Below are 20,047 nucleotides of genomic sequence, written 5' to 3'. Positions count from 1 at the left end.
TAAAGTCTGATCCTGGACTCCACTAGGACCTAATCTCCAAGCCTGCTACCCCTGTCCAATTGTGTGTTAACCTATATCTGAATCACAACCAATCTTAACTCTAATAGTCAGGGAATTCATTACCAAGTTATGACATATTGATTCAATGGAGTATTCACTCAATGGGTTATTTTGAACTCATTGAATGATGACTATGAAGACATCTTTATGGTATTATATTAATTGAAAAAAAAGATGACGTGTTTGCCATCATTACAACTGTTTAAAAATAGAAGGAAAAAGCCAAAAATATGCTTTCCAGCATGCTAATTGCAACTTTAAAGAGCACATTGTAAGAGAGGATCCAAGGCGGGCTTGGACTGGAACACAGTGTCATCCAGCAACGTCTCAAGTTAGCACCCCCAAGTCCTGGGCAGGGTGGAAAAGAAACAGTCCTAATGCGATAGGCAGAGCATCAACGTACATGAACTAGATAGTAAATGAAGGAACATAAGTCATACTACTGCTCTGTAGTAATCAGGGAGAAAGGTAGGTTTCGTGGGGTCTGAAGCTTGCACAATTTGGGAGGAATTCTCTACTCTAAGAAGGATTCTCTATTCTAAGGAAAAGAATATCACATTATAAATACAAAACACTACAGCCGATCACAGAACCTTAAAGGGTCTCATGAAGTCAGGAAGCTTAAGCTTCCTTAGTGTCATGGGAAATCCACCTTAGACAGTGATATGAACATATATTTGATCCAGGTGGACAATAAAAGCAACGAAAGTATGTGACTTCCATCTTGTAGAGGCGCCACGGGCAGCCCCTGCAACCATGGGGTGATTAGTCCAGTTTTCCCCTTCTCTTCTTCTGCCAAATACATTGATATCATCCAATTGTTACCATGGAGAGTAAGTTCCTAAGAATATGAAAGGATGCTAGAAACATTCCACAGGGAAGTTCACTGATACAGGCTCTTAGCTTTCCTTAGCTCTCCTCAGCTACCCAAGAGTTTTGGGTCCAGCTTTCTGTTCAGTTCCCTAAAAAAGCATATTTGTCTTTCAAATGGCAATCTAGGTTCCAAACAGTCACTTGGATGAAGTTTTCAAATCAGTATAATTAACCAAAATTTTGTACTTCAGTGGTGTTTTAGAAACACAACTAAAGGGCTCACAGTGTGAGGTTTCATTATTTCATGTCTATCCCACAGGCCTCCTGCTTTTGAGCTCCCAAATTTAAAGTTATGTAAAGAATTTTGTGGGAAGGGTTGGGCTGTAGCAGTTTTCTCGGCTCCAGATCATTGCATCTGAATTATCCTGAGCAGAAACACCTTGACTTTTATCCACTGAGCACCCCTCTAAGATTGTCTCTGCAGCATGGTCCAGTGAATGAATGGTTCTTAAGGAAATAATTATTCCTATGTGTCTGCAAAGCAGCTTGCATATGTGACGATCATGAGCTTTGAATTCAAGTAGATTCTGGGTAAGCCTTTGGCTTGGTGTGTGATTATGAGCAGTGTCAGAATGTTACTAGGGCAGAAAGACAGACGGTATACTGGCTCTGATACATAGAAAAAGTTCAGTATGAGCTGGCTCCTTTCCCTTCCAGCTTGAGTATTGTAGTCAGTTCACGTAGGTCCTGCCCGTCCAGTGCTGCTCATGTACAGGTGCTTTGCCTTCTTTGCCCAGATGTGCATCACATTGCCTCTGGACCAAATGGAGGGCAGAGAATTTGTTCTTCCACCCCTAAACAACTTCACATTATCTGATGTACAGGGCCCATCAGACCAGATTCTGCACCTTGCATTAAATTATTTACCTATCTCTGGTCTGTTTGGGCAAACGGATTTTCTGGCAGTGTGAGACTCCACCATGACCGCATTCTGTGTGGAGGTGAGTGACGTCAGCATGGCTCCAGCCGACCGGCAGGAGCATCTGTCCGTGGGTATTCCATAATCCCCTGTCTCAGGTGAGCGTGTACCTATCCATGTAGGAGGGACTGAGATTCAGGTACTTACGGAGGCTGGACAGGGTGAGGTGTGAAGAGAGCCGAGTGCTTAACTTTGTGCCCCCAGGCTCATCCTGGTGGTTGAGGAGGCAACAGAGGATCCAGGTGCAAGGTAGGCACCACACACGCCCCAACTGTCCCACTGAGATGGGAGGATGTTCTTGGGGTGGGCTGTGCTCCACAGGAGGACTCCTTGGCCCAGCCTCAGTCCTCAGTTCAGGGCTCAGTCCTGGGCAAACGGTTAAGTAGACTGAATTATAAGAAACCAAAATAATAATTTTCTTTCCCTTCTGGACTTACTGTCTTCTAAGATTTTGAGTAAAAGCTAAGATGTGTTGCCTCACTCCCTGTGCATTTATTAGCTGTGACTGTCGGTCCTTCAGCCTCTCCTGGGTCTTCTGATTCTTCCCACTAAGCCCTCATTTACAGAAGGGTTTCTCTTGAAGAGACGTGACATGGGCAGGAAGTAACCGGGTCTTCATCCTTAGCTTGGATTGGCCAGAGAGGAGAGGAAACTTGGAGGAGCCTATAATTACCTCTGTTTTACGGAAGAGAGAACACGGAATAGCAGGAGTGTAGACCGTTCCCTGAATGAAAAAAACAGGCACGCGGACTTACCGTTTTCTGCTTATCACTCCTGGTAATGACTTCAACATCCCTGAGCTGTGAAAGGCCCGCGTTTACTCCCCAGGCCCCTTCCACCCACAGTGCAAAGCTGCACATGGCCAAGGCCGCCTTCCCTGGAGAGCTTCTCTCCAGGGACATAATTGGCCCTTCCAAAGAGATTTTAGATTTCTTCTAGAGAAAAGTTCTCAAGACTGAGGCCCACCCAGAGGCCAAGATAAACAGTTTAGGATTCTGTGCGGGACCGCTGGGTGAAGAGAGACGGTCAGTCTCACATCAGAAGCCCAAGCTGATCGCAAGTACTGGATTCCAGAAAGCACTTTTGTTTTGCTTATTTTCAAATGTCGTCTACTTTTTTCACTATTTATTTTTAGCTATCAATTTTTCATAATGCTTCACTGTAAAATTTGTATCAATCTTGTTTTAAAACCGATTTTTCAGGAAACGCTGAGTGTTATATCCACTCAATAAGATTTTAACTAAAAACCATTTACTTAGTATTACTGGCAGTACAAGTCAATTTTTAATTTAATATTAAAAGCAAATTGAAATGTGACAAATCCTCATTGTATTGGATCAGTATAATTTAATGATAAGCCAATAGTGAACAGTTTTTAATATATTAAGTGTGAGTGACTAATTGAAATTCTAGTGCATTAATTTCTCCTACAAATCAGAGCGTGTACCATGAATTATTTTTAAATGCCTTCGGCAAGTTCTGCATAATGAGAGTAAACATATATTTTTTAGTAATTATGTCTTTGTGTACCTGGCATATGTCCTAACTTTAAAAAATGTTATTGCAATTGTAGTTGTAAATTAGTTCTTCAGGGAATTATAGATTGATCTTCTAGTAGATTTCATGATCTGACACATCTTGTATATTATAGCCAAATTTCCCTTGTTTAGGCAAAACCCCAGCATTTTAATCACATCAGTATACTTCTCTGGTGTCCTAAGGAACTCTCAGCCCAGCCAAGCGGCAGGGCTCACGTCCCTGATCATGCCATGTGCGCATGACCACGTGTCATCCTTCCCAGGGCCGTCATGCCCGGGGATGTGCTCCTTGCTCAGCTAAACCCCAGCTGCATTCAGAGGCCAGCCTAAACATCACCTCCTCCTGGAAGCCTTCAGGGCCAGTCTCTGTCCTCTGACTCCTGTACCGCCAGCATGTTCTCCCTCACCGAGATGTTGTCAAGCACCGTTATGAATGTGTTCTCACTCCCTCACTAGATTGCAAGTTCATTCCTGGTCCCAATGTCTTCAACACATGGCGCTGCGCTTACGCAAGTGGTAAAAAAAAAACCCACTGTGAGTTGATCCAAACGTGTTGTTGAACTACTTTGCACCACTTGATGGAACACGTTGTGGTGTCTCACGTTGCCTTATTAAATAAAGAGCCCATGGCATTCACAGATTTAGTGTTCTGGGTATAGAATGTTTTCAAACACTCCCAGAAGTCAGTAGCATATATTAATTTATAATTATGTTTACAGACTAAGTAGAATAACTGTATGCATCCATCTCAAAAGAGCTTTGTTTCTTTCTCTACTACTTAACATAATTTAATCCTCAGTGCAGCCTAGTGAAGTGAATGTTGTCTTTCCAGTTTCGCAGAAGAGGAAGCTGAAGAAAACACATGCTGCAGCTGGATTCACCAGTTGGGGTTTGTGGGTGTCTCAGAATGCATTTCTTGGGAAGGTTATTGTCTAACTGGATTTTTTTCAGTCTTACTTTTAGCAAGATCATGTTTTTAACACAGCTCTTAAAGCAAAAGCAGGTTCTGAAGTGTATGGTGACACAGTGGTCAGGAATAAGGCCCCTCAGATCGTCTCAGGAATGAAGGACTGTCTGTCGTTCACAAACAGATGGATTGCTCTCATCCGCTATCACCATCGTGATAAGTGACGTGCGATTTTTGCACGGAATTCGGGAAGCACTTTAAAGGTGCAGCACTTGGAAGCCTAAGTCCTTAAGGATGGAGGCTGAGGGCTCAGCTGGTTCTGCTCCTCAAGCTTCTGCCAAAGCCCCGCCTCCGTTTAGTCCGTGTTTCTTCAGACTCTCAAGTTCACTCCCTCCTCCCTGAGCACCATTCTCACGCTGAGCTCGCTGCCATGATGTCCTGTTTTTGCTGAAAATTATCACGTCTCTCACTCAATTCATCTTATTGGTCCTGGTTTAAATGCCTCTTCCCACATATTTCCTGGTCTCCCTTCTGTTTTTCCCTTTTCAACTGGCTGTTGATATTTATCCGTGTAATTGTTTAATGCCTATTTCCTTCACTAAAAGGTGAGTTCTCTGGGTGCACTGACTCTGTTTTGTTTACCTGGGACACTCAGCACTTTCAGAGTCAGTTCATGGAAGGTGCTCAGTATGTGCTTGATGAGTGAATGATGGAAACACTTTTAAAATCCCGTGTTTAATGAATACATTTTGTTGCGATAGCAAAAATTCTTAATATCAAAAATGAACTACATAATGGCAATTAGTGTGAGAGAAACCATCCAGATGAAGTCACCAATACTCAGATCATCTAATATGCAAGGGGATCTTACTCAGTAATTAGCTCCAGCTTTCCAAAATTATGGGGAAAAAACTGTTTTGAATATGCTTATTTTTTCCTATTACTCAACAAATGGCGTAACCCCAAACCTCAGAAAGTAAAAGAAGAGTTTAGATAAATTTTGATGTCATTAGGTAAATTTCCCGTAAGAGGAAAAGGAGTTTACCCTTCTAGCATTCAAGCCCACCTCTAAATATACATTTAGCTCTAAAATCCACTTTCAATAAATACGTTTTCAAATTAAATATCAGATGCTGACCAACGTGTTTTCTGAATTCTGATACTTTCAAATACCAGGGCAAGGTATCAAATGAGAATAATCTAAGGTTCTTAACAAAATAACGGAAAAAATTATGTAGAAGATTCATCACACAAAGAAAAACATTTTCAAAGTGAAATGAAGAAAAGCCACTTTCATGATAGCTGCGTTAATAGGAAGTCTGTGATTTTCCACATGATCTCTTCCAAAAATAATGTCACGATGACTGGTTTTTCTTAAAGTATAATTTGGAATAAAGGTAGCGCTCATCAGAATGTTGCCCATGGTATGAAATATTTTAAGTGAAGAAAACGATATATAAATGGTATTTTCAATGAATGGGCACTTGTGTTTGTAGATAAGTTTTAGTATTTAAAGGGATAAGTGTAATTTTGAGAATCTGCAGAACCATCAGCAGTATCGGAAGGAAGAGATGTTATTACAAGCAGCTTTTCATTTAAAACAGCTTAAAATATTCCATGTAACCCTGTGGCATTGTTTGAAATCTACAAACAGCTTTGCAGGGGAGCCTTGGGCAAAGTTAGGGACTTGGTGGAATTTCCTCCTTTCTTGAAAGTTTAATTTTGTCTAATGGTCATGTTGCTTTAATAAGAAACATGAAAAGGAATTCAGGCTTCTGGAGTAAATCTCTAAGCGTAGTTAAACCCGACTTGCTCACTAGCAGGGAGACAGGCTCAAACATGGAGCACATTCCAATGTGTGGTGCACACCGTGGCATCCATCAGTGATGCTAGCTCAGCAGGGCTAAGCCAGGGTCAGCGCACTGGAATTGGAGAAAATCTACGGCAAATAGCCAGTGAGGCTTTCCCAAATAAGGCGCCACGTAAGCTGTAGGGAGTTAAATAACCTTCATGCTTTGCTTCCTACTCTTCCTTGTAAAAACCCATCCTTGGCTCCTGTGGGCGGGACCTCCTGCCTTCTTCCCGTTTGCCACTGCCGGATGTTAGATATGTCAGCAAAACTCTGGAAACGTTTCATATGCCTCAGTTTACCTTTTAACACGTGTGTGGGCACTTACCAAAACGTTCTAGCGAGGTTCTGGTGACAGGTAACTGTTTCACAGCCCTTCCCACCCCAACCTAGTCCTGCTGTGAGAAGCGCCGTGTTAACCATGGGAACTTCCTTGGCTGGCTGAGGTATGATATTTTCCTAGTAACTTAATCAGTAATCGTTTATACCTCTGTTGCTTGATTTATTGCCGTTAGATGTATCTTCCCCAGCTGTGGGGCTTGGACTTGGCCTTTCTCTGCTTTGGTTTCTTCATTTTAAAGTGGGAGTGAATGGAGTGACTAACTGATGTGCTATATGTAAAGGTTTTACGAGGTTTAAATAAGCTAATAGAGGTCGAGTTCTTAGAACAGAGAATAACGTGCTTTCTACAAGGTTAAGATCCGCTATATTAATTAGGGTTTTTAATATCATTAATATTAATGCCTTGTAATTACTTACACTACCTCCCTGGTTCCATGTTGGATAATTATGCTATAATTTCTAGTCCTATTCTTGGTCACCCAGTAACTGTAACAGAGTCACCCTCTTGTAAGCTCTGTTATAACTCAGAAGACATTGGCACGTCCATGCTGCCCTCACCTACCCCTCCTCACAACCATGTCCTGCCCCCGATCTCTTGACCCCTTCAGAGAGAGGGTGGCCAGTTCTCTGCTTGTCTGTATAATTTTGGCTCCATCACTGTCATCTGTCTGCTTCCCCCATCCCTACATCTACCTTCTACTGTGTTTATAATGTAAATGGGCCAACATCTTCACCCAACAATGCCCATGTCATATGAGCTCTTTTACTGAGACAAAGCTAAAGAATCTACCATCTACAGTATTTCTGATAGAATATGTTGACTATTGCAGACAGAGCTATACTAAACCACTATTAAATTGAAGATTTTAATACATTTGTAAGCTACAATACTCAAATGGAAGACTTCCCTATTTTATAAAATAGAACTAACCATGTTGCAGGGTTTTGGGTATATTTGCTTGTCCTTGAGCAAATTTTATAAATAATGTGACTCTGTTTTCTCATAAATAAAGTCAACATAATAATACCTCCCTCCTTAGAGTTGTTTAAATGTTTAATTGATGTAATAATTTTATATGTTACATTAGGTGTTCAACAAATAATGCCTGTCCATAAGGGGTTGGTGATGATGGTGGTGGTGATGGTGGTGGTGATAACACCAACCATCTCAATCTTTGACATTTGCAAAGTTCTGACTTTGGATTGTTCATGACACCAAAAGACTTGTGTTAGCACACGTAGTCATTTAGTTGTCTGCCCTGTATCTTAAAAAAAAAAAATAATAATAATAATAATTTTTTAAAATAGATATGTCAGCAAAACTTAATGATTTAATTTTAATTGGATACTTATTGGTGTCTGCAGATAGCTGTGTTCTCTAGTGTGCAGACTAAAACTTTGTTTCTCATAAGTAGTTCCCATGTCAAACCATCAGGGTCAATTCCTAACTTGCATCTATTGTCGCGGACAAACCTGCCTTTCTGTTGACCCTTTGGTGTGTGTTTCAGCGCCTGTATTGGGGCCCAGGACCCCTACTGTGGCTGGGATGTGGTGATGAAGACATGCACGAGCCTGGAGGAGAGCCTGAGCATGACGCAGTGGGAGCAGAGCATCTCCACCTGCCCTGTAAGTGTCCATGTCTCCAGCTCTGGAAACACCGTCCCCGGGAACCCGGCTGTCCCATGACCCTAACCCGCGCTTCTGTGATGTCCACACATTTTCATGTAAGAACCTTCTTCACAATCCAGTCTGTGCTCTCTTAACTCATTCAGCCATTAGCCTGCACAGAACCACGCAGAACGCTGCCATCATCTTGTCTGTTATGAGGAGAAACAACAGTGCTAGTTTGAAAATGAGGCATAACATCTCCGTTTTATTCTTGGATTTTTATCTCCAGAGTTTGGTGTGGACTATTTTGCCCTTTGTAACGTTACTAAAATAGCATCTCCCACACCCATCACTATCCCTTGGGAGCTATAATTCCAGAAGACTAGCTAAGTAGAGTTTTTAAAAGAATAAACTAAAGGATGCCATCATGGAACCCCATGTGGGACAGTCTCCCAGGTACCCCACAGGGTCACAAGAAGTTCCGGGAGAAACGGCCTGATGCATATTCCCACAGGGAACCTGCAGAATGAGGGGAAACTCCCCTGTGTTCAGAGCCAGACTCTGAATCCAGGAAAACAGATTGCAAACTTTCCTTTGCCTGTTCATTTGTCTGAGTCCTCACTTGTAGGGTCCAGCCTTTTTTTTCTCCCTTTGTCTTTAGAACCTTCATTGCAAATTCTTTCCTCTGTTCTCAGAGAATATGAGCAACACCTATTAACTTGAACACGTTTGAACCTTTAATAAATCACTTTGCTGTCACGTCGCTGCTGATCGCCCAGCTGTCCGTCCCGGCGGTGCCTCTGCAGGACAGCGGTGACGAGGGAAGGGACACGTTCCGTTAGTTCAAGTCCAGGCTGTGTCTGCCTGAGGCATCTCAACAGTCCGTCTGCTTCCTGTCAAAGAACCTGCTCTTCCCTTTATTTAAGCCATGTGTCACGAAGCCTGTCCTCCTATTTGTGAGAAAATCAGGCAGAGTGACCCGAGGGAGGCAGAGCTATTGGAACCAGTGTCGTTCCCCGAAGGTCGACATGAGATCTCAGCCTTTCACTGCTGGGGTGGCTGCGTCGCCACATCCAGGCTCTGAGCAAAGCCTCGCGGCGGGGTTAGCAGCTAGTCCTTTTCGTTATTTAGCTCCAGATCTCTGATTTGAGAAGCAAACTTTGTTGCAGTGTGTCGTGCAACCGGTTAAGACAGGCCACTGTTTGTGCTAAGACCCTTCTTATGTGTGAACCACATGAAGGCGTTCACCTTGAATTCTTTGCAGCTACAGAAAACATAAAGCACGACGTCTGAAACGTGGCTCTAAAGCCGAGACGCGCACGTTAGAAGAATCAGCGCATCTCCTTGTCGACGTCTGACCTGGCACTGTTAGTGGCAAGAAGGGCAGAAGATGATAGCAGTTCTTCTTAAGAAGTAAAGACTGAAGGCTGTTTGAGTGGACGTCGGGGCATGCTTAATTACGTAACGGGAAATGCACGCTCACCCGCTTAGTTTACAAGGGCATCTTGTGTAGTTCTGCAGTCAAAATGGAAATGACCCAATATTTAAGAAGCAACTGGAGGGTTATCACTAAAGTTGCTTCTTTCCACTGAGATGATAGTTTCCTTTATAAACTGAAGGAAGGTCAGAGGGCGATGTGGACCTGCCCTGATTTCAGGGCTGCGCCTCCACCATATCTGCTTGAAAAAGAAGGCTGGGATGTGTGCTCTGATTCACTGTCCTTAAAACACACATAACAAGATCTTTTTTTTTTTTTTCTGGCACAAGGTGATTTCATTACTAAACCATCTCTATCATCTCCTGCAATGTAATCTGTCATCTATCAAGATACGCTTTTATAAGACTATGCAAAGTATTCAACAACAGGCAATAAATTATGTCACTCTGAGAAAAACACAAGAAAGAAAAACATGTATTTTTCTGATTCATGTAGCTACCAGATAGAAAATGCGAAATCCCATATTACCCAACTGTTGTTTTAATTATACACCCCTTCCTAAAAATCTCTTAGAAAGAAATAAGCTAGATGAAATGATTAGCATTAATACAAAGCCGATTTAGAGAAGTATTTTTCAAAGCTATAAAAAATGTAATTTGCTTCTATATAATTTTTTTTTAATTTTTTGACTGGAAGAAAGACTTGATTTTATTGGCCAGAGTAAAGAAGGCAACCTCTTTTCCACTAAAAGTTCCCTATTTCCAATGTTTATGGATTTCTCTTGTCTGGGAGACAGGACAACAGTTGACTGACATATTGATTAATGTTCTTTTTGCTTATGTAATTGTGATTAAAAGCACTGTTCTCGGTATAAGAGACCTGAGGTGTTCGAGCAAGATCTAAATTTACAAACCTAGAGTAATTCAAGTAACATTTATGCCCTGCATAACCTGTGGTGTTGCTTATCAAGGTTAGTGTGGTCTTAAGAGTCTCCCTGGGCTTTACTGATGCATGAAAATCACCCACGGACTGAGGGTCATTCACGGTCACGGTGATGAGCATGTCACGCCACACAGTGAGTCCCTGTTCCAAAATGCGCTGTGCAGCAACTAGCAAAATAAGGAGACCAAATAAGCACCTGCATGTCTCAAAATAACAGATTCTCCCCTGGCTGCTGTGCCATCATCATCTTTAGAGTGAAAGGGGACTCTTCCCAGTGACTGAGCTGGAAGCCCTTTATTTAGATGGCAGCATGATACACCAGAGACGGAAAGGTTTACACAAGATTCTAAAATTACACTGGAAAAGAAATCAGGACTTCAACCCAGTATTTCTGACATTACCCCTAACTTACAGGACAGTGCCATTCCCAGTGGCCTCATCTCCCCAACGCAGGTGGCTGACAGGTGAACTCAGTGACAGGTGACCTGTTAGTCACCAGGTAGTCAGATAGTCTGTGAGTATTACTTCTGAATTTTGTAAGGAAATCTACTGTAAAAGAAGGAGAAAGGAACTAAGGTTAATTGTGTGTCTGGACCATGTGCTCAGTGCCTTGTGAGGCACCTGCCAGTGAACTACCTCACTTAAAGTTCATAATGAACCCCTGGAATGAACGCTGTTGCTTCCATTTTATAGATCAAAGGACTGGGACTCAGAGGCAGTAAACATTGCCTCTGTTCACCCAGCCCAGCCCAGCGGAGGCCACTCAGTGCTCAGCTTAGTCCTCTTCAAAGGCACGCCTTCCCTTCCTGGAACGCACCTGCACAGAGAGACATAAGGGTCACAGGAAGTCAGCGCCGTAGCACGAGGCCAGTCTGTCCACGGGGTGTATCCAGCATCCTGTTTTGTTAGTCTCCGACCAAAAGTACATGAGACTTTGAAAAGAAATAAAGGAAGATCTTTTAACTTCTGGAAGAATATCTGAATAGAAAGTATAGGACTTTGATTTAGTCACAAGAGAAGGGTGGTGGGGTGGAGGAAGGACCTAGGATGTCCCCAAGGACCTCCGTGCTCATCATACACATCTGCATCCTTGATCGGTCGTGAATTAATGACTTGATCATGAATAAACGTAGGATTGGAGATTACGCTTGTTAACAAAAGTTGGATCTTCCGTAGCCAGCTCTTGGAAGTCTGTTATTTCCTGGTGAAGAGGACTTTGCTATCACACAGTCAGGGATAAAAGTATACAAAGCTGATTCCCATGAGACTCTCACCAAAGAAGGATCTAAGAATCACACCAAAGAATGAAGTGGCTGACATCACAGGCTTTGGATTTAGCTTGTTTAGACGGATTCTTGTGTCTTTTATGACCAGTGACTTTGAGCAAATTGGGCCGCATCTGAGCCTGAGCTTTCCCACTTCCAGATTGCTCGCCCTCGCCCCGGTCTCTCTGGTGGTGGTGGAACCAGGCTGCGCACACCTTGGGCAGGAAGAGAGAGGCTGGGGTACGCCTTCCTTGCCCTCCTTCTGCTCAGGTTGCAGTTTCAGCCAGGTCTCGTGCCCCTGTTACAGCCCCTGTTGGGCAGCTCCAGCCCAGGCTCTGTCCTCCACTCAGGCCCCCACAACCTGTCCTCCCCTCCATGCAATAAGCCGACAGGCCGAGCACTGTCCCAGCTCCCCACCTTGTCTGTCCCTGCGTCCTCAGCGTCCCTTGTTTGTTCCCTTAACACAGCCCACACTTCTGCCCAAAGCGTTTTCATTACATCCTCTTCACGGTCCTTCCAGCATCATCATAAATGCAAGTACTTTGGACCTAGATCTTCATCTCTGGGACCCCCACCGATAATATGAAGCCACATTATTTTATACTTCGTAACTTGTGGGGCTCTCTTTCCCCGACACTCCAGCAACATTCTAGAGGCTTCTGGCTCCTTCTGGGCTGGGCTGGAGTCTAGTCCACAGAAAAGCAGGCCTTCAGAGGAGGAGGAAGTTTTTCATGTAAAATGTTAGCATCAGTATGGTGCATTAAACTACGTGAGTGGTGGCAGTTTGTTTTGGTTGTTTTTTCATGTTGCTTTAAAAATTCCCTGTTAAGCTCTTTGAGCTATTGTCCACGTGCTGTGGCATGTGTGTGTGTGTGTGCATGTTTGGGGTGCAAGAGACACAGGCACTTGCCCCTCCCTATGTCGTACCCAGAGCAGCACCGTGGGGACACAGTCCAGCCCCGTGCCCTGAAACCCCCTCTTTCCACAGTTCATCTGTTCATCAGTCACTTGTTCAGTGGGATCCCTCATATCCTGTATAAATCCAGCCAGTGAGCCAAACCTGTCAGTAATTTGCATAAAAGCCATGAAATGTTTATGTGAAAATGCCCTCCTTTCTTCTTATTCCTCCATGAGAATCCTTGTCCCCGATTTCCCCTTCCAACCAACACCTCCATCTAGAAGTACACGGGGAAGGCCATGGACTGAGTTCCTTGTCATGCAGATCTGGGTCTTGTCCGAGGTAGAGCATCATTTGGATGCCGTGAGGGAGGCACATGGAACCATATTTGCATCTGTGAAGCCAAAATGGAACTCAGCATCATTTCCGTATGATCCATGCAATGCTTTTATGTCTAACGGGCCTTAACTAGACTGTCGTCCCTGTACCGACCACCTGACAAGCACTCAGGTGCCGTTTTCCTTGGCCTCTGAGCTCTAGCCTCTCACCACTCCTCATTACCGGGGGGGCTCGTACCCCCATAGGGCAGGTAGCAGGTAGAGGGGGGCTGGCTCTGCAGGGCTCCCCAGACAGCACACTCACAGAGGAATAGTAATGATCAGTATGATTAGTGAAGAGCGTGGACCTAGATTGTGTGAAAGTCATACAGATACATGGTGTGATCACTGTTGTTCCTGACTCTGGTTCCGTGAGCAAGGGGCTGATGCTCCCTACGGTGAGAACATTACATCGCGGGCAGGTGTCTGGACTTAAAACCACGTGAGGATTTGGAAGCATCGTAAATCCCAGTGAGGCCGTGTACTGACCCCTTCCCTACCCTCAACAAGAGCCCAAGAAAACAGTAAGTTCTCCTTACGGTCAGAGTAGAAGCTGCATCTTTGTCCCGGTGGGACGGAGGAGTTACAGGGACCTTAGAAATGGGGATATTTTCCTCTTCGGAAAAATCTGCCTTTGTAGATTCACTCCCTCTGGGAGGATGTGGAGAATCACGTGGAATCTATCCCCTCGCTGTCATCAAGGCTTCTTATAGAAACTGCCAGGCATGTGGGTCTGAAGCCTCGGAGTGCTGATCAGAAGGAAGGAGGGACAGGGTCATAACTGTGGCAGCTAGAGGCGAGCGGCCGTGTCAGAGGCGTGAACACACAAGTTCACGCTTTCCTGTCGTGTTTGGAGGCGTGATGGAGCAGAGGTGAAGCTCGCCTGGATGTCCACACACGCATGTGGTGTCGGCTTTGTTCTGAACCTGCGAAGAATGGACGGTCTCCTCCGTGGAGTCCTCTCCTGTGCGGCTGACAAGTCCTCAGTCCCCGCAGTCGTCCAGGGCAGGACGCGTGGGGCGAGACGGTGGGGGCAGCAGGGGTGAAGGGAAAGCTTGTCACCTACTTGTAATCCTGCTCTTCATTTGTCGTATTTGCTAAGAAACGCACAAGTCCCTGTGTTAAGTTGGAGGTTTGGCCCTTAGGTCTTCTGCTGTCCCCTTTCAGAGGGGAGATTCCTTTTTGGGGCCGGGTGATCTGGAGGCTGGGTCCCATGAGTCTTGAGTCTTAAGAACACCCTGCAGCCCCCGAGAAGATCCTCTTGTCACATTTGAGGTGATGATGCCCCCTGTTCCATCAGCACTAGTCGCCAGGGGCCAGGGGACTGCTGGTGAGGCCCGTCCCTTCTTCCCCGGGCCCTCAGGGCTTCCGTGTCACAGTCACAGGGTATCCAGGCCCCCTCCTCTGACCCTGCTATGACTCCTGGTTCAGTTCTCAGCTTGGCTTCCTCTGCACCACCCAACCCCCTCCCTTAGTGACAGGACAGTCTGGGTGTCCTCAACACGTGACAGCTGCAGTGCCCTTGGCCTCGACAACCCCGGCTGACTCCTTCCCGGGGCCTACAGCACCCTGCAGGACCCAGCACGGGCCCCTCCCTGTCCTTCCAGACCCCACGAGCTCGCCCAGAGGCCCGTCTGCTCCCACAGCCCTGCCCCGAGCTCCATCACTGCGTTTACTTGCAGTAATAACTGGGGATCTAGTTCCTCCTTGCCGGCTAACAGCTGGTAGAGTTCCCGTCGCTGAATAGGCACTGTTTTAATATGTTATAAATTATAAATCAGTTGGAGGTGACTGTTGAGGCTAAGCCAGGTCTTAAATAAAACTAGTTGATGAATCTTTCATTTTTTTAAGGTATGTAAAAATTCACAGAGTTGTACGTCTGTGCTTTTTCACTGCAACTCTTCCTGTTCCTTGGGTTTCTTCCGTGAGTGGACAGTCCTGCCATCACTTGATTGACAAGTCATTAGCATCCTTCCTTCCCTTCCCCATCCTCCTCCTCCTCTTCCTCCTCCTTCTTTTCTTCTGCCTCCTCCTCCCCTCTGCCTCCCTTTTTTCCTCTCCCTCCCATCGCTGTCTCCACCAAAGACATCTGCTGCTTTAGTCTGAAATACTTCCCCGTTCGTCTCTTTTTCATTGTAGTATGAAGTATCCTAAGTGAGTTCCGATGGTCTTGTGGGAGACCTTTCATTTTTTCTCTATTGTGTGTGCAGCCTTAACCCCTCTGACATCCTCCCTCTATCTGCTTCCCAGACCAGGAATCTCACCGTGGACGGGCGCTTTGGCTCGTGGTCTCCGTGGACGCCCTGCACGCACACTGATGGCAGCGCCGTGGGATCCTGCCTGTGTCGCACCCGCTCCTGCGACAGCCCGGCCCCCCAGTGTGGCGGCTGGCAGTGCGAGGGCCCCCGCGTGGAGATCGCTAACTGTTCCAGGTGTGTCCCCCCCAGCACTCAGCCGTCCTTTACTCTCAGCCTGTGGAGAAGCTTGGGAAATCGCTTCCAATATATGCCTTCCACCTTCAAGAAAAAGGTGGCAGAAGGGGCCATTTACCACTTAAAAATCACGTGACCTATGGAAGGAGATTTTAAATTACAAATTGGATTCTAAAGCTATTTGTACATTTAGCTAAATCTAAATCTGTTCGTCTGCTCATTGTTAGATTAGGAAGAGTATTTTCAAGTGTGCATGATGTGAAAGAGAAGAGGGAAAAACATAAAATTTCTGAAAGTTAAATTAGATCCTTGTTCATCAATTTTTTTAAATGAGAAGGTGGTTATCAAATCACTGTGTTTAAATTCCATTCACACATTTAAATAGTGATGTTACAGAAATTATGTCTTTGCAACTTTTAAAGAAAAAAATAGATGCAAGCTTACAAGTAGTTGAGGGGTATCTAGTTTTTATCAACATTCTTTTAGGGGGCAGGTGAGTAACTTGCTATGAAGACCACTGCACCCAGAAATCACAGTGTCCCGGTACAAACCCTGAATGACGGCTGTGCCGTCACAGTGCCAGGTACCCGTGTGGCACGTGAGCTTTAGCTGCTGCCCTCCATCTGTCCTTTACAGGTTTGGGAATACCGACTCTGGGGCAGCTTCTGAAACCACCCAAACTACCCTATATGGCGCTCACACCCAGAGGCGCCTGCTTCTAATGGTGCATATACTTTCCAAATCTGCATGAGAGGGTCCCCGTCAGGTCTAAGGGTCTGTTAAGGGTAGTTTTCGGTGGAAGAATTAGGAGGCATCCAAGCGTGGTTGAGCTGATTCGCTGTGCGTCCATCTCCGCCCTTGCATGACTTGGGTACCGTGTCTGCAGTGATAGCCGCTCCCTGGAGGATGCCTTTCCCTGGTCTGACTCAAAGCTGGCTGCTCAGCGGCCGGAAGCATCACGCCTGCTTTACGAGACTCTCACGAGTGCACGTTTAACACTCCTGAGGGGGAGGAGCCTGGGGCTCCATCATTTACAAAAGCAGGCCCTGTCCCAGATTGTGTTCTGAGCTGAGATTTGCCTTCATCCTTACGAACCAGCTCGTGGCGAGGCCAGGAGGTAGGGCCCCTCCTGCTCACTTGCTTCTAACCATTGGAGCCACTGATGCTGTCAAAGCAGAGGGACAGTGGTGCGGAGCCAAGTGGATTAGGCCAGTCCACAACAACCATTTTGTCTTCTAGCAGCAAAGGGCCATTAATCTACATGTCCCTTCGAAGTTACCTGCCAACAGTAGGGCAATCTCACATCAAACACTGTTTTAATGCCCTGTGTCAGTTGATAATCTGTGTATGTTGGCCTCAATTTTGTTGGAAGGAAAGAACTGGAAACCACCTAACCCGCAAGCCCATTTCTTTTTGCTCGGTCCCTCTTGTCAGGTTCCTCCTCAGCGTGTGCAGAGCGCTTCAGAAAGGCTTTGCAAATGCTGGTCTAATGACTCTAAATGAAGCCTGTTCTTTTTTACTTATTACTGTTATTGTTTAATCCAATATACTCAGAAAGTGTTGAGAAATTCAAAATATTGCTAATTCAATCCATTTTGCAGATATAGTGTCTTTGATTAAACTCTGTTTATCGTATCACATCATTTAAATTTGTTTTCTCACTCCCTTGGAGCAGCAGATTAAAGGCATTCGATTTATGAAAAGAAATCACAATATGAAGTAATTAGCTAAGCCAGACTTTATTATCAAGCCAGGGCCACGTCAGACTTACTATCGATCGGAAAGATCTGGTTTAATTTTATACTTAAAGTGAACACATGGATGTGTACATCACTTCTGAATTCTAATTCTTAGGGAGGGAGGGAGGGACTAAATCTAGCTAAGTAGAAAGGCAGAACATCAAGGGACGGCTTGGAGGCTTGATAGGACTTAGTCACCTAAATAAAATCAGTAAAAAAAATTAATTAAAAGTTAAAATAAAATAAAATAAAATAATAAAAAATAAATAAAATTAATCTTTCTGTGTTTCTGACCCACACCTTCCCTAATGGGACTTTTCTCTAGGAGCAAAGCCTGTGCCCATCATGGGTTGGCCAGGAGTGCCACCCTGACAGGGAGATTGTTTGTGTGCAGAATGTGAATTGGAGAAGGCCCTGAGCATCCGCAGCGGGGTCGGGAGGGCTGAGCTGTGTCCAGTCAGGACTTCAGCCCATGGCAGGACCCTCGATGGTGTTAGAGCCTCTCAGCTGAGAGTCAGGACCACCAACACCCGCAGCATCTGGAGAAAGGCCGGCCACAGCGTCCACGACTGTGCACTTTGACAGTAGATGGGAGATAGAAGCCACATCCTTATTCAAAGAGCTCCTCTCTGTGCTGGGGTATCTGAGCTCAGGCCCCCCCCACTCAACTAATAGCAGCTCCTGGCTGACCAGGAGAACAGGTCAAATGCTGTGGTCCATGGAGTAGGTTTCCTGTCTCCTCTGTGTATTGTGTTCTTGTTGTTTGTTTTTTTTTTTAACAACTGTTCTCAGATTGCTCCTCCTTTCCGTGCTCCTCCTTTCCCAGCACCATGACCACAGTAATATTTTATATTTCAAAACAAGCACCAGGAAAGCTTCTCAGATTGGTCTTCAAATTCTCTTCACTTAATGTAGAATTCTTTTTAAGCAGTATTTTCTTCCCAGGAGCCTGTATAGAATGCAAAGATCTTTGGGCGAATTGCCTATGTTGTCACTAATCCTGAAAATCACATTGGGTGACCGCACTGTATGGCAACCCAGGGAGTGAGGGCACTGCCTGCCCAAGAGGAGAAGATGGGTCAGATAAGAAAAGGCAAGGTGCAGGGGCAGATTTTGCCCTCTGTTCACGTTTTCCAAACAGGCCAGCCCAGATCACCTATCCCATCAAGGCTACAGAGATTCAGTTATCTGCGTTATTACAGAAAACAAAAGCATCTCAATATTGCATTATGCACTGCATTATTTCTATAAAACTAATAATTTCCGTGGATGCCTGTGGCAGAAACCTTATAAAAGCTACAGAACTGTTATTGCTGGACGAGCGTAATAAATGACTAATATTCTTCTTTATATTGTTTAATGGAAAAAAGGACTACCAAGTGCATTACTGGGACTCCTTTACTGATACCTCCTCAGCTCTGGTTTTAGTTGGAATGTCATTCACTACACAGACCACAATTAGTGGTTATTTTCAGACTATAAATCAAATAAGTGAACCTGTTTTAGTGATACTTTAAATGCATAAGTGGGTTATTTTGGACTGACCTAACCACAAACATGATCCATCTGCTGATGTATGCTTACCTTTTGCTGCTGCTTTGGTTGCCTGCTACCACGCCTGCCTCTAATTTGCATTTACAGGCGTGCAGACCCAGCTCCACAGAATAAACAAACATGGACAATGCACTCACTTATTTCCTCGCCTTTTATATTCCTGTCATTTACATATACTTCCATTTACCTACCTCTCTGTCTACGACACATTCCATGTATTGTAAATAGACTGTATTATAAAATGTCACGTTTGCTAAAAGGTTTAGGAAATTAAGAATTTCCAAAAAGTTTTGGGAGTGTTTCCTGCATCATCTAAGTTTTTTTTTTTTTTTCATATATTAAGAAACTCTGAAAGTAAAAGTATTATTTTATTTATGTTGAAATTGCTCTTTTTGTATGGAGCTCACTGAGTTACTTCGATACTTTTTTAAATTGTGTAGATAATGGAGTATAAGATACTAGTTATCTTCAGAAGCCACTTGGGAGGATCTGGCTTCTCTTGTGGTATTTCGGTTAAATTCCCATAAAGCAGCTTTGTTATGATGTCATACATCAAAGTATCACTATATATTTTCTTTAGATTATTATTCTGTTCCAGAAAATAAAGGAGGGAAATATGAAATATACTAAGCATTTTCTTAGAGGAACATTCATTTGAAATTATATTGGAAGTTACATATTCAATTTGTTGTTTATGCCTTGAGTTTCAATGACATAGCTATGGACCTGCATGCTTTTAAAGAAATATATGAAATAAGAATTAATGTGAGTTGCATTTTTTCAGTGGAAATCTAAATCCTATGGATGAATTTAACAACTATTTAGAAATGCAGACGTAACTAGAGAAGTAGAAAAAACTTCTAAATGCAGTAGACTGTCTGTGTGAGAGTTTGGGCTCTGAATTTCACAGATATTTTAAAATTTTTAAATTTTTAAATGCCTACAGTTTGTTTTTTAACAGCAGGGATAAACTGCTAAGGGAGATATTGAAATTATAAATATTCTACATGCAGACATTTCAAGGAAAAAATAGGATATTGAACAAAAAATTTTCTCTAGCTGTTAGTAGCAGCTTATTTTATAAAAGTGGTTCATTAAATTTTTAATTTTATATTTTAATATATCTACCTTATTTTATATATACTTACATAAAGATATAAATAATTTGCACTTCTTATTTATACTTCATATCTTTATCAAATTTCAAAAAAACTCCAAGAATCTGAATTTTAAATATCCTTTCTTCATTTGTGATAAAGCTTGTTTAAAGCTTTGAACATTATGGTGCTCTATGTCAATAGAAGTG

At 43.9% G+C, this 20,047-nt stretch overlaps 1 protein-coding gene across 4 annotated transcripts in view; it reads left to right on the top strand.

Annotated features, from left to right (window-relative positions):
• The window catches only part of SEMA5A (semaphorin 5A), a 444,304-nt gene that overhangs the window by 351,603 nt on the left and 72,654 nt on the right, over window positions 1–20,047 (top strand). For all 4 annotated transcript variants that reach the window (XM_074356161.1, XM_074356152.1, XM_074356145.1 and 1 more), the window contains 2 exons: window positions 7,997–8,114; window positions 15,267–15,448. In XM_074356161.1, the coding sequence (XP_074212262.1) occupies window positions 7,997–8,114; window positions 15,267–15,448 (300 nt within the window). The remainder of the gene's footprint in view (window positions 1–7,996; window positions 8,115–15,266; window positions 15,449–20,047) is intronic.

The sequence above is a fragment of the Camelus bactrianus genome, chromosome 3, assembly GCF_048773025.1.
Source record: "Camelus bactrianus isolate YW-2024 breed Bactrian camel chromosome 3, ASM4877302v1, whole genome shotgun sequence".
In the NCBI taxonomy this organism is placed as follows: Eukaryota; Metazoa; Chordata; class Mammalia; order Artiodactyla; family Camelidae; genus Camelus; species Camelus bactrianus.
This window is presented reverse-complemented; position numbering and strand designations above follow the sequence as displayed.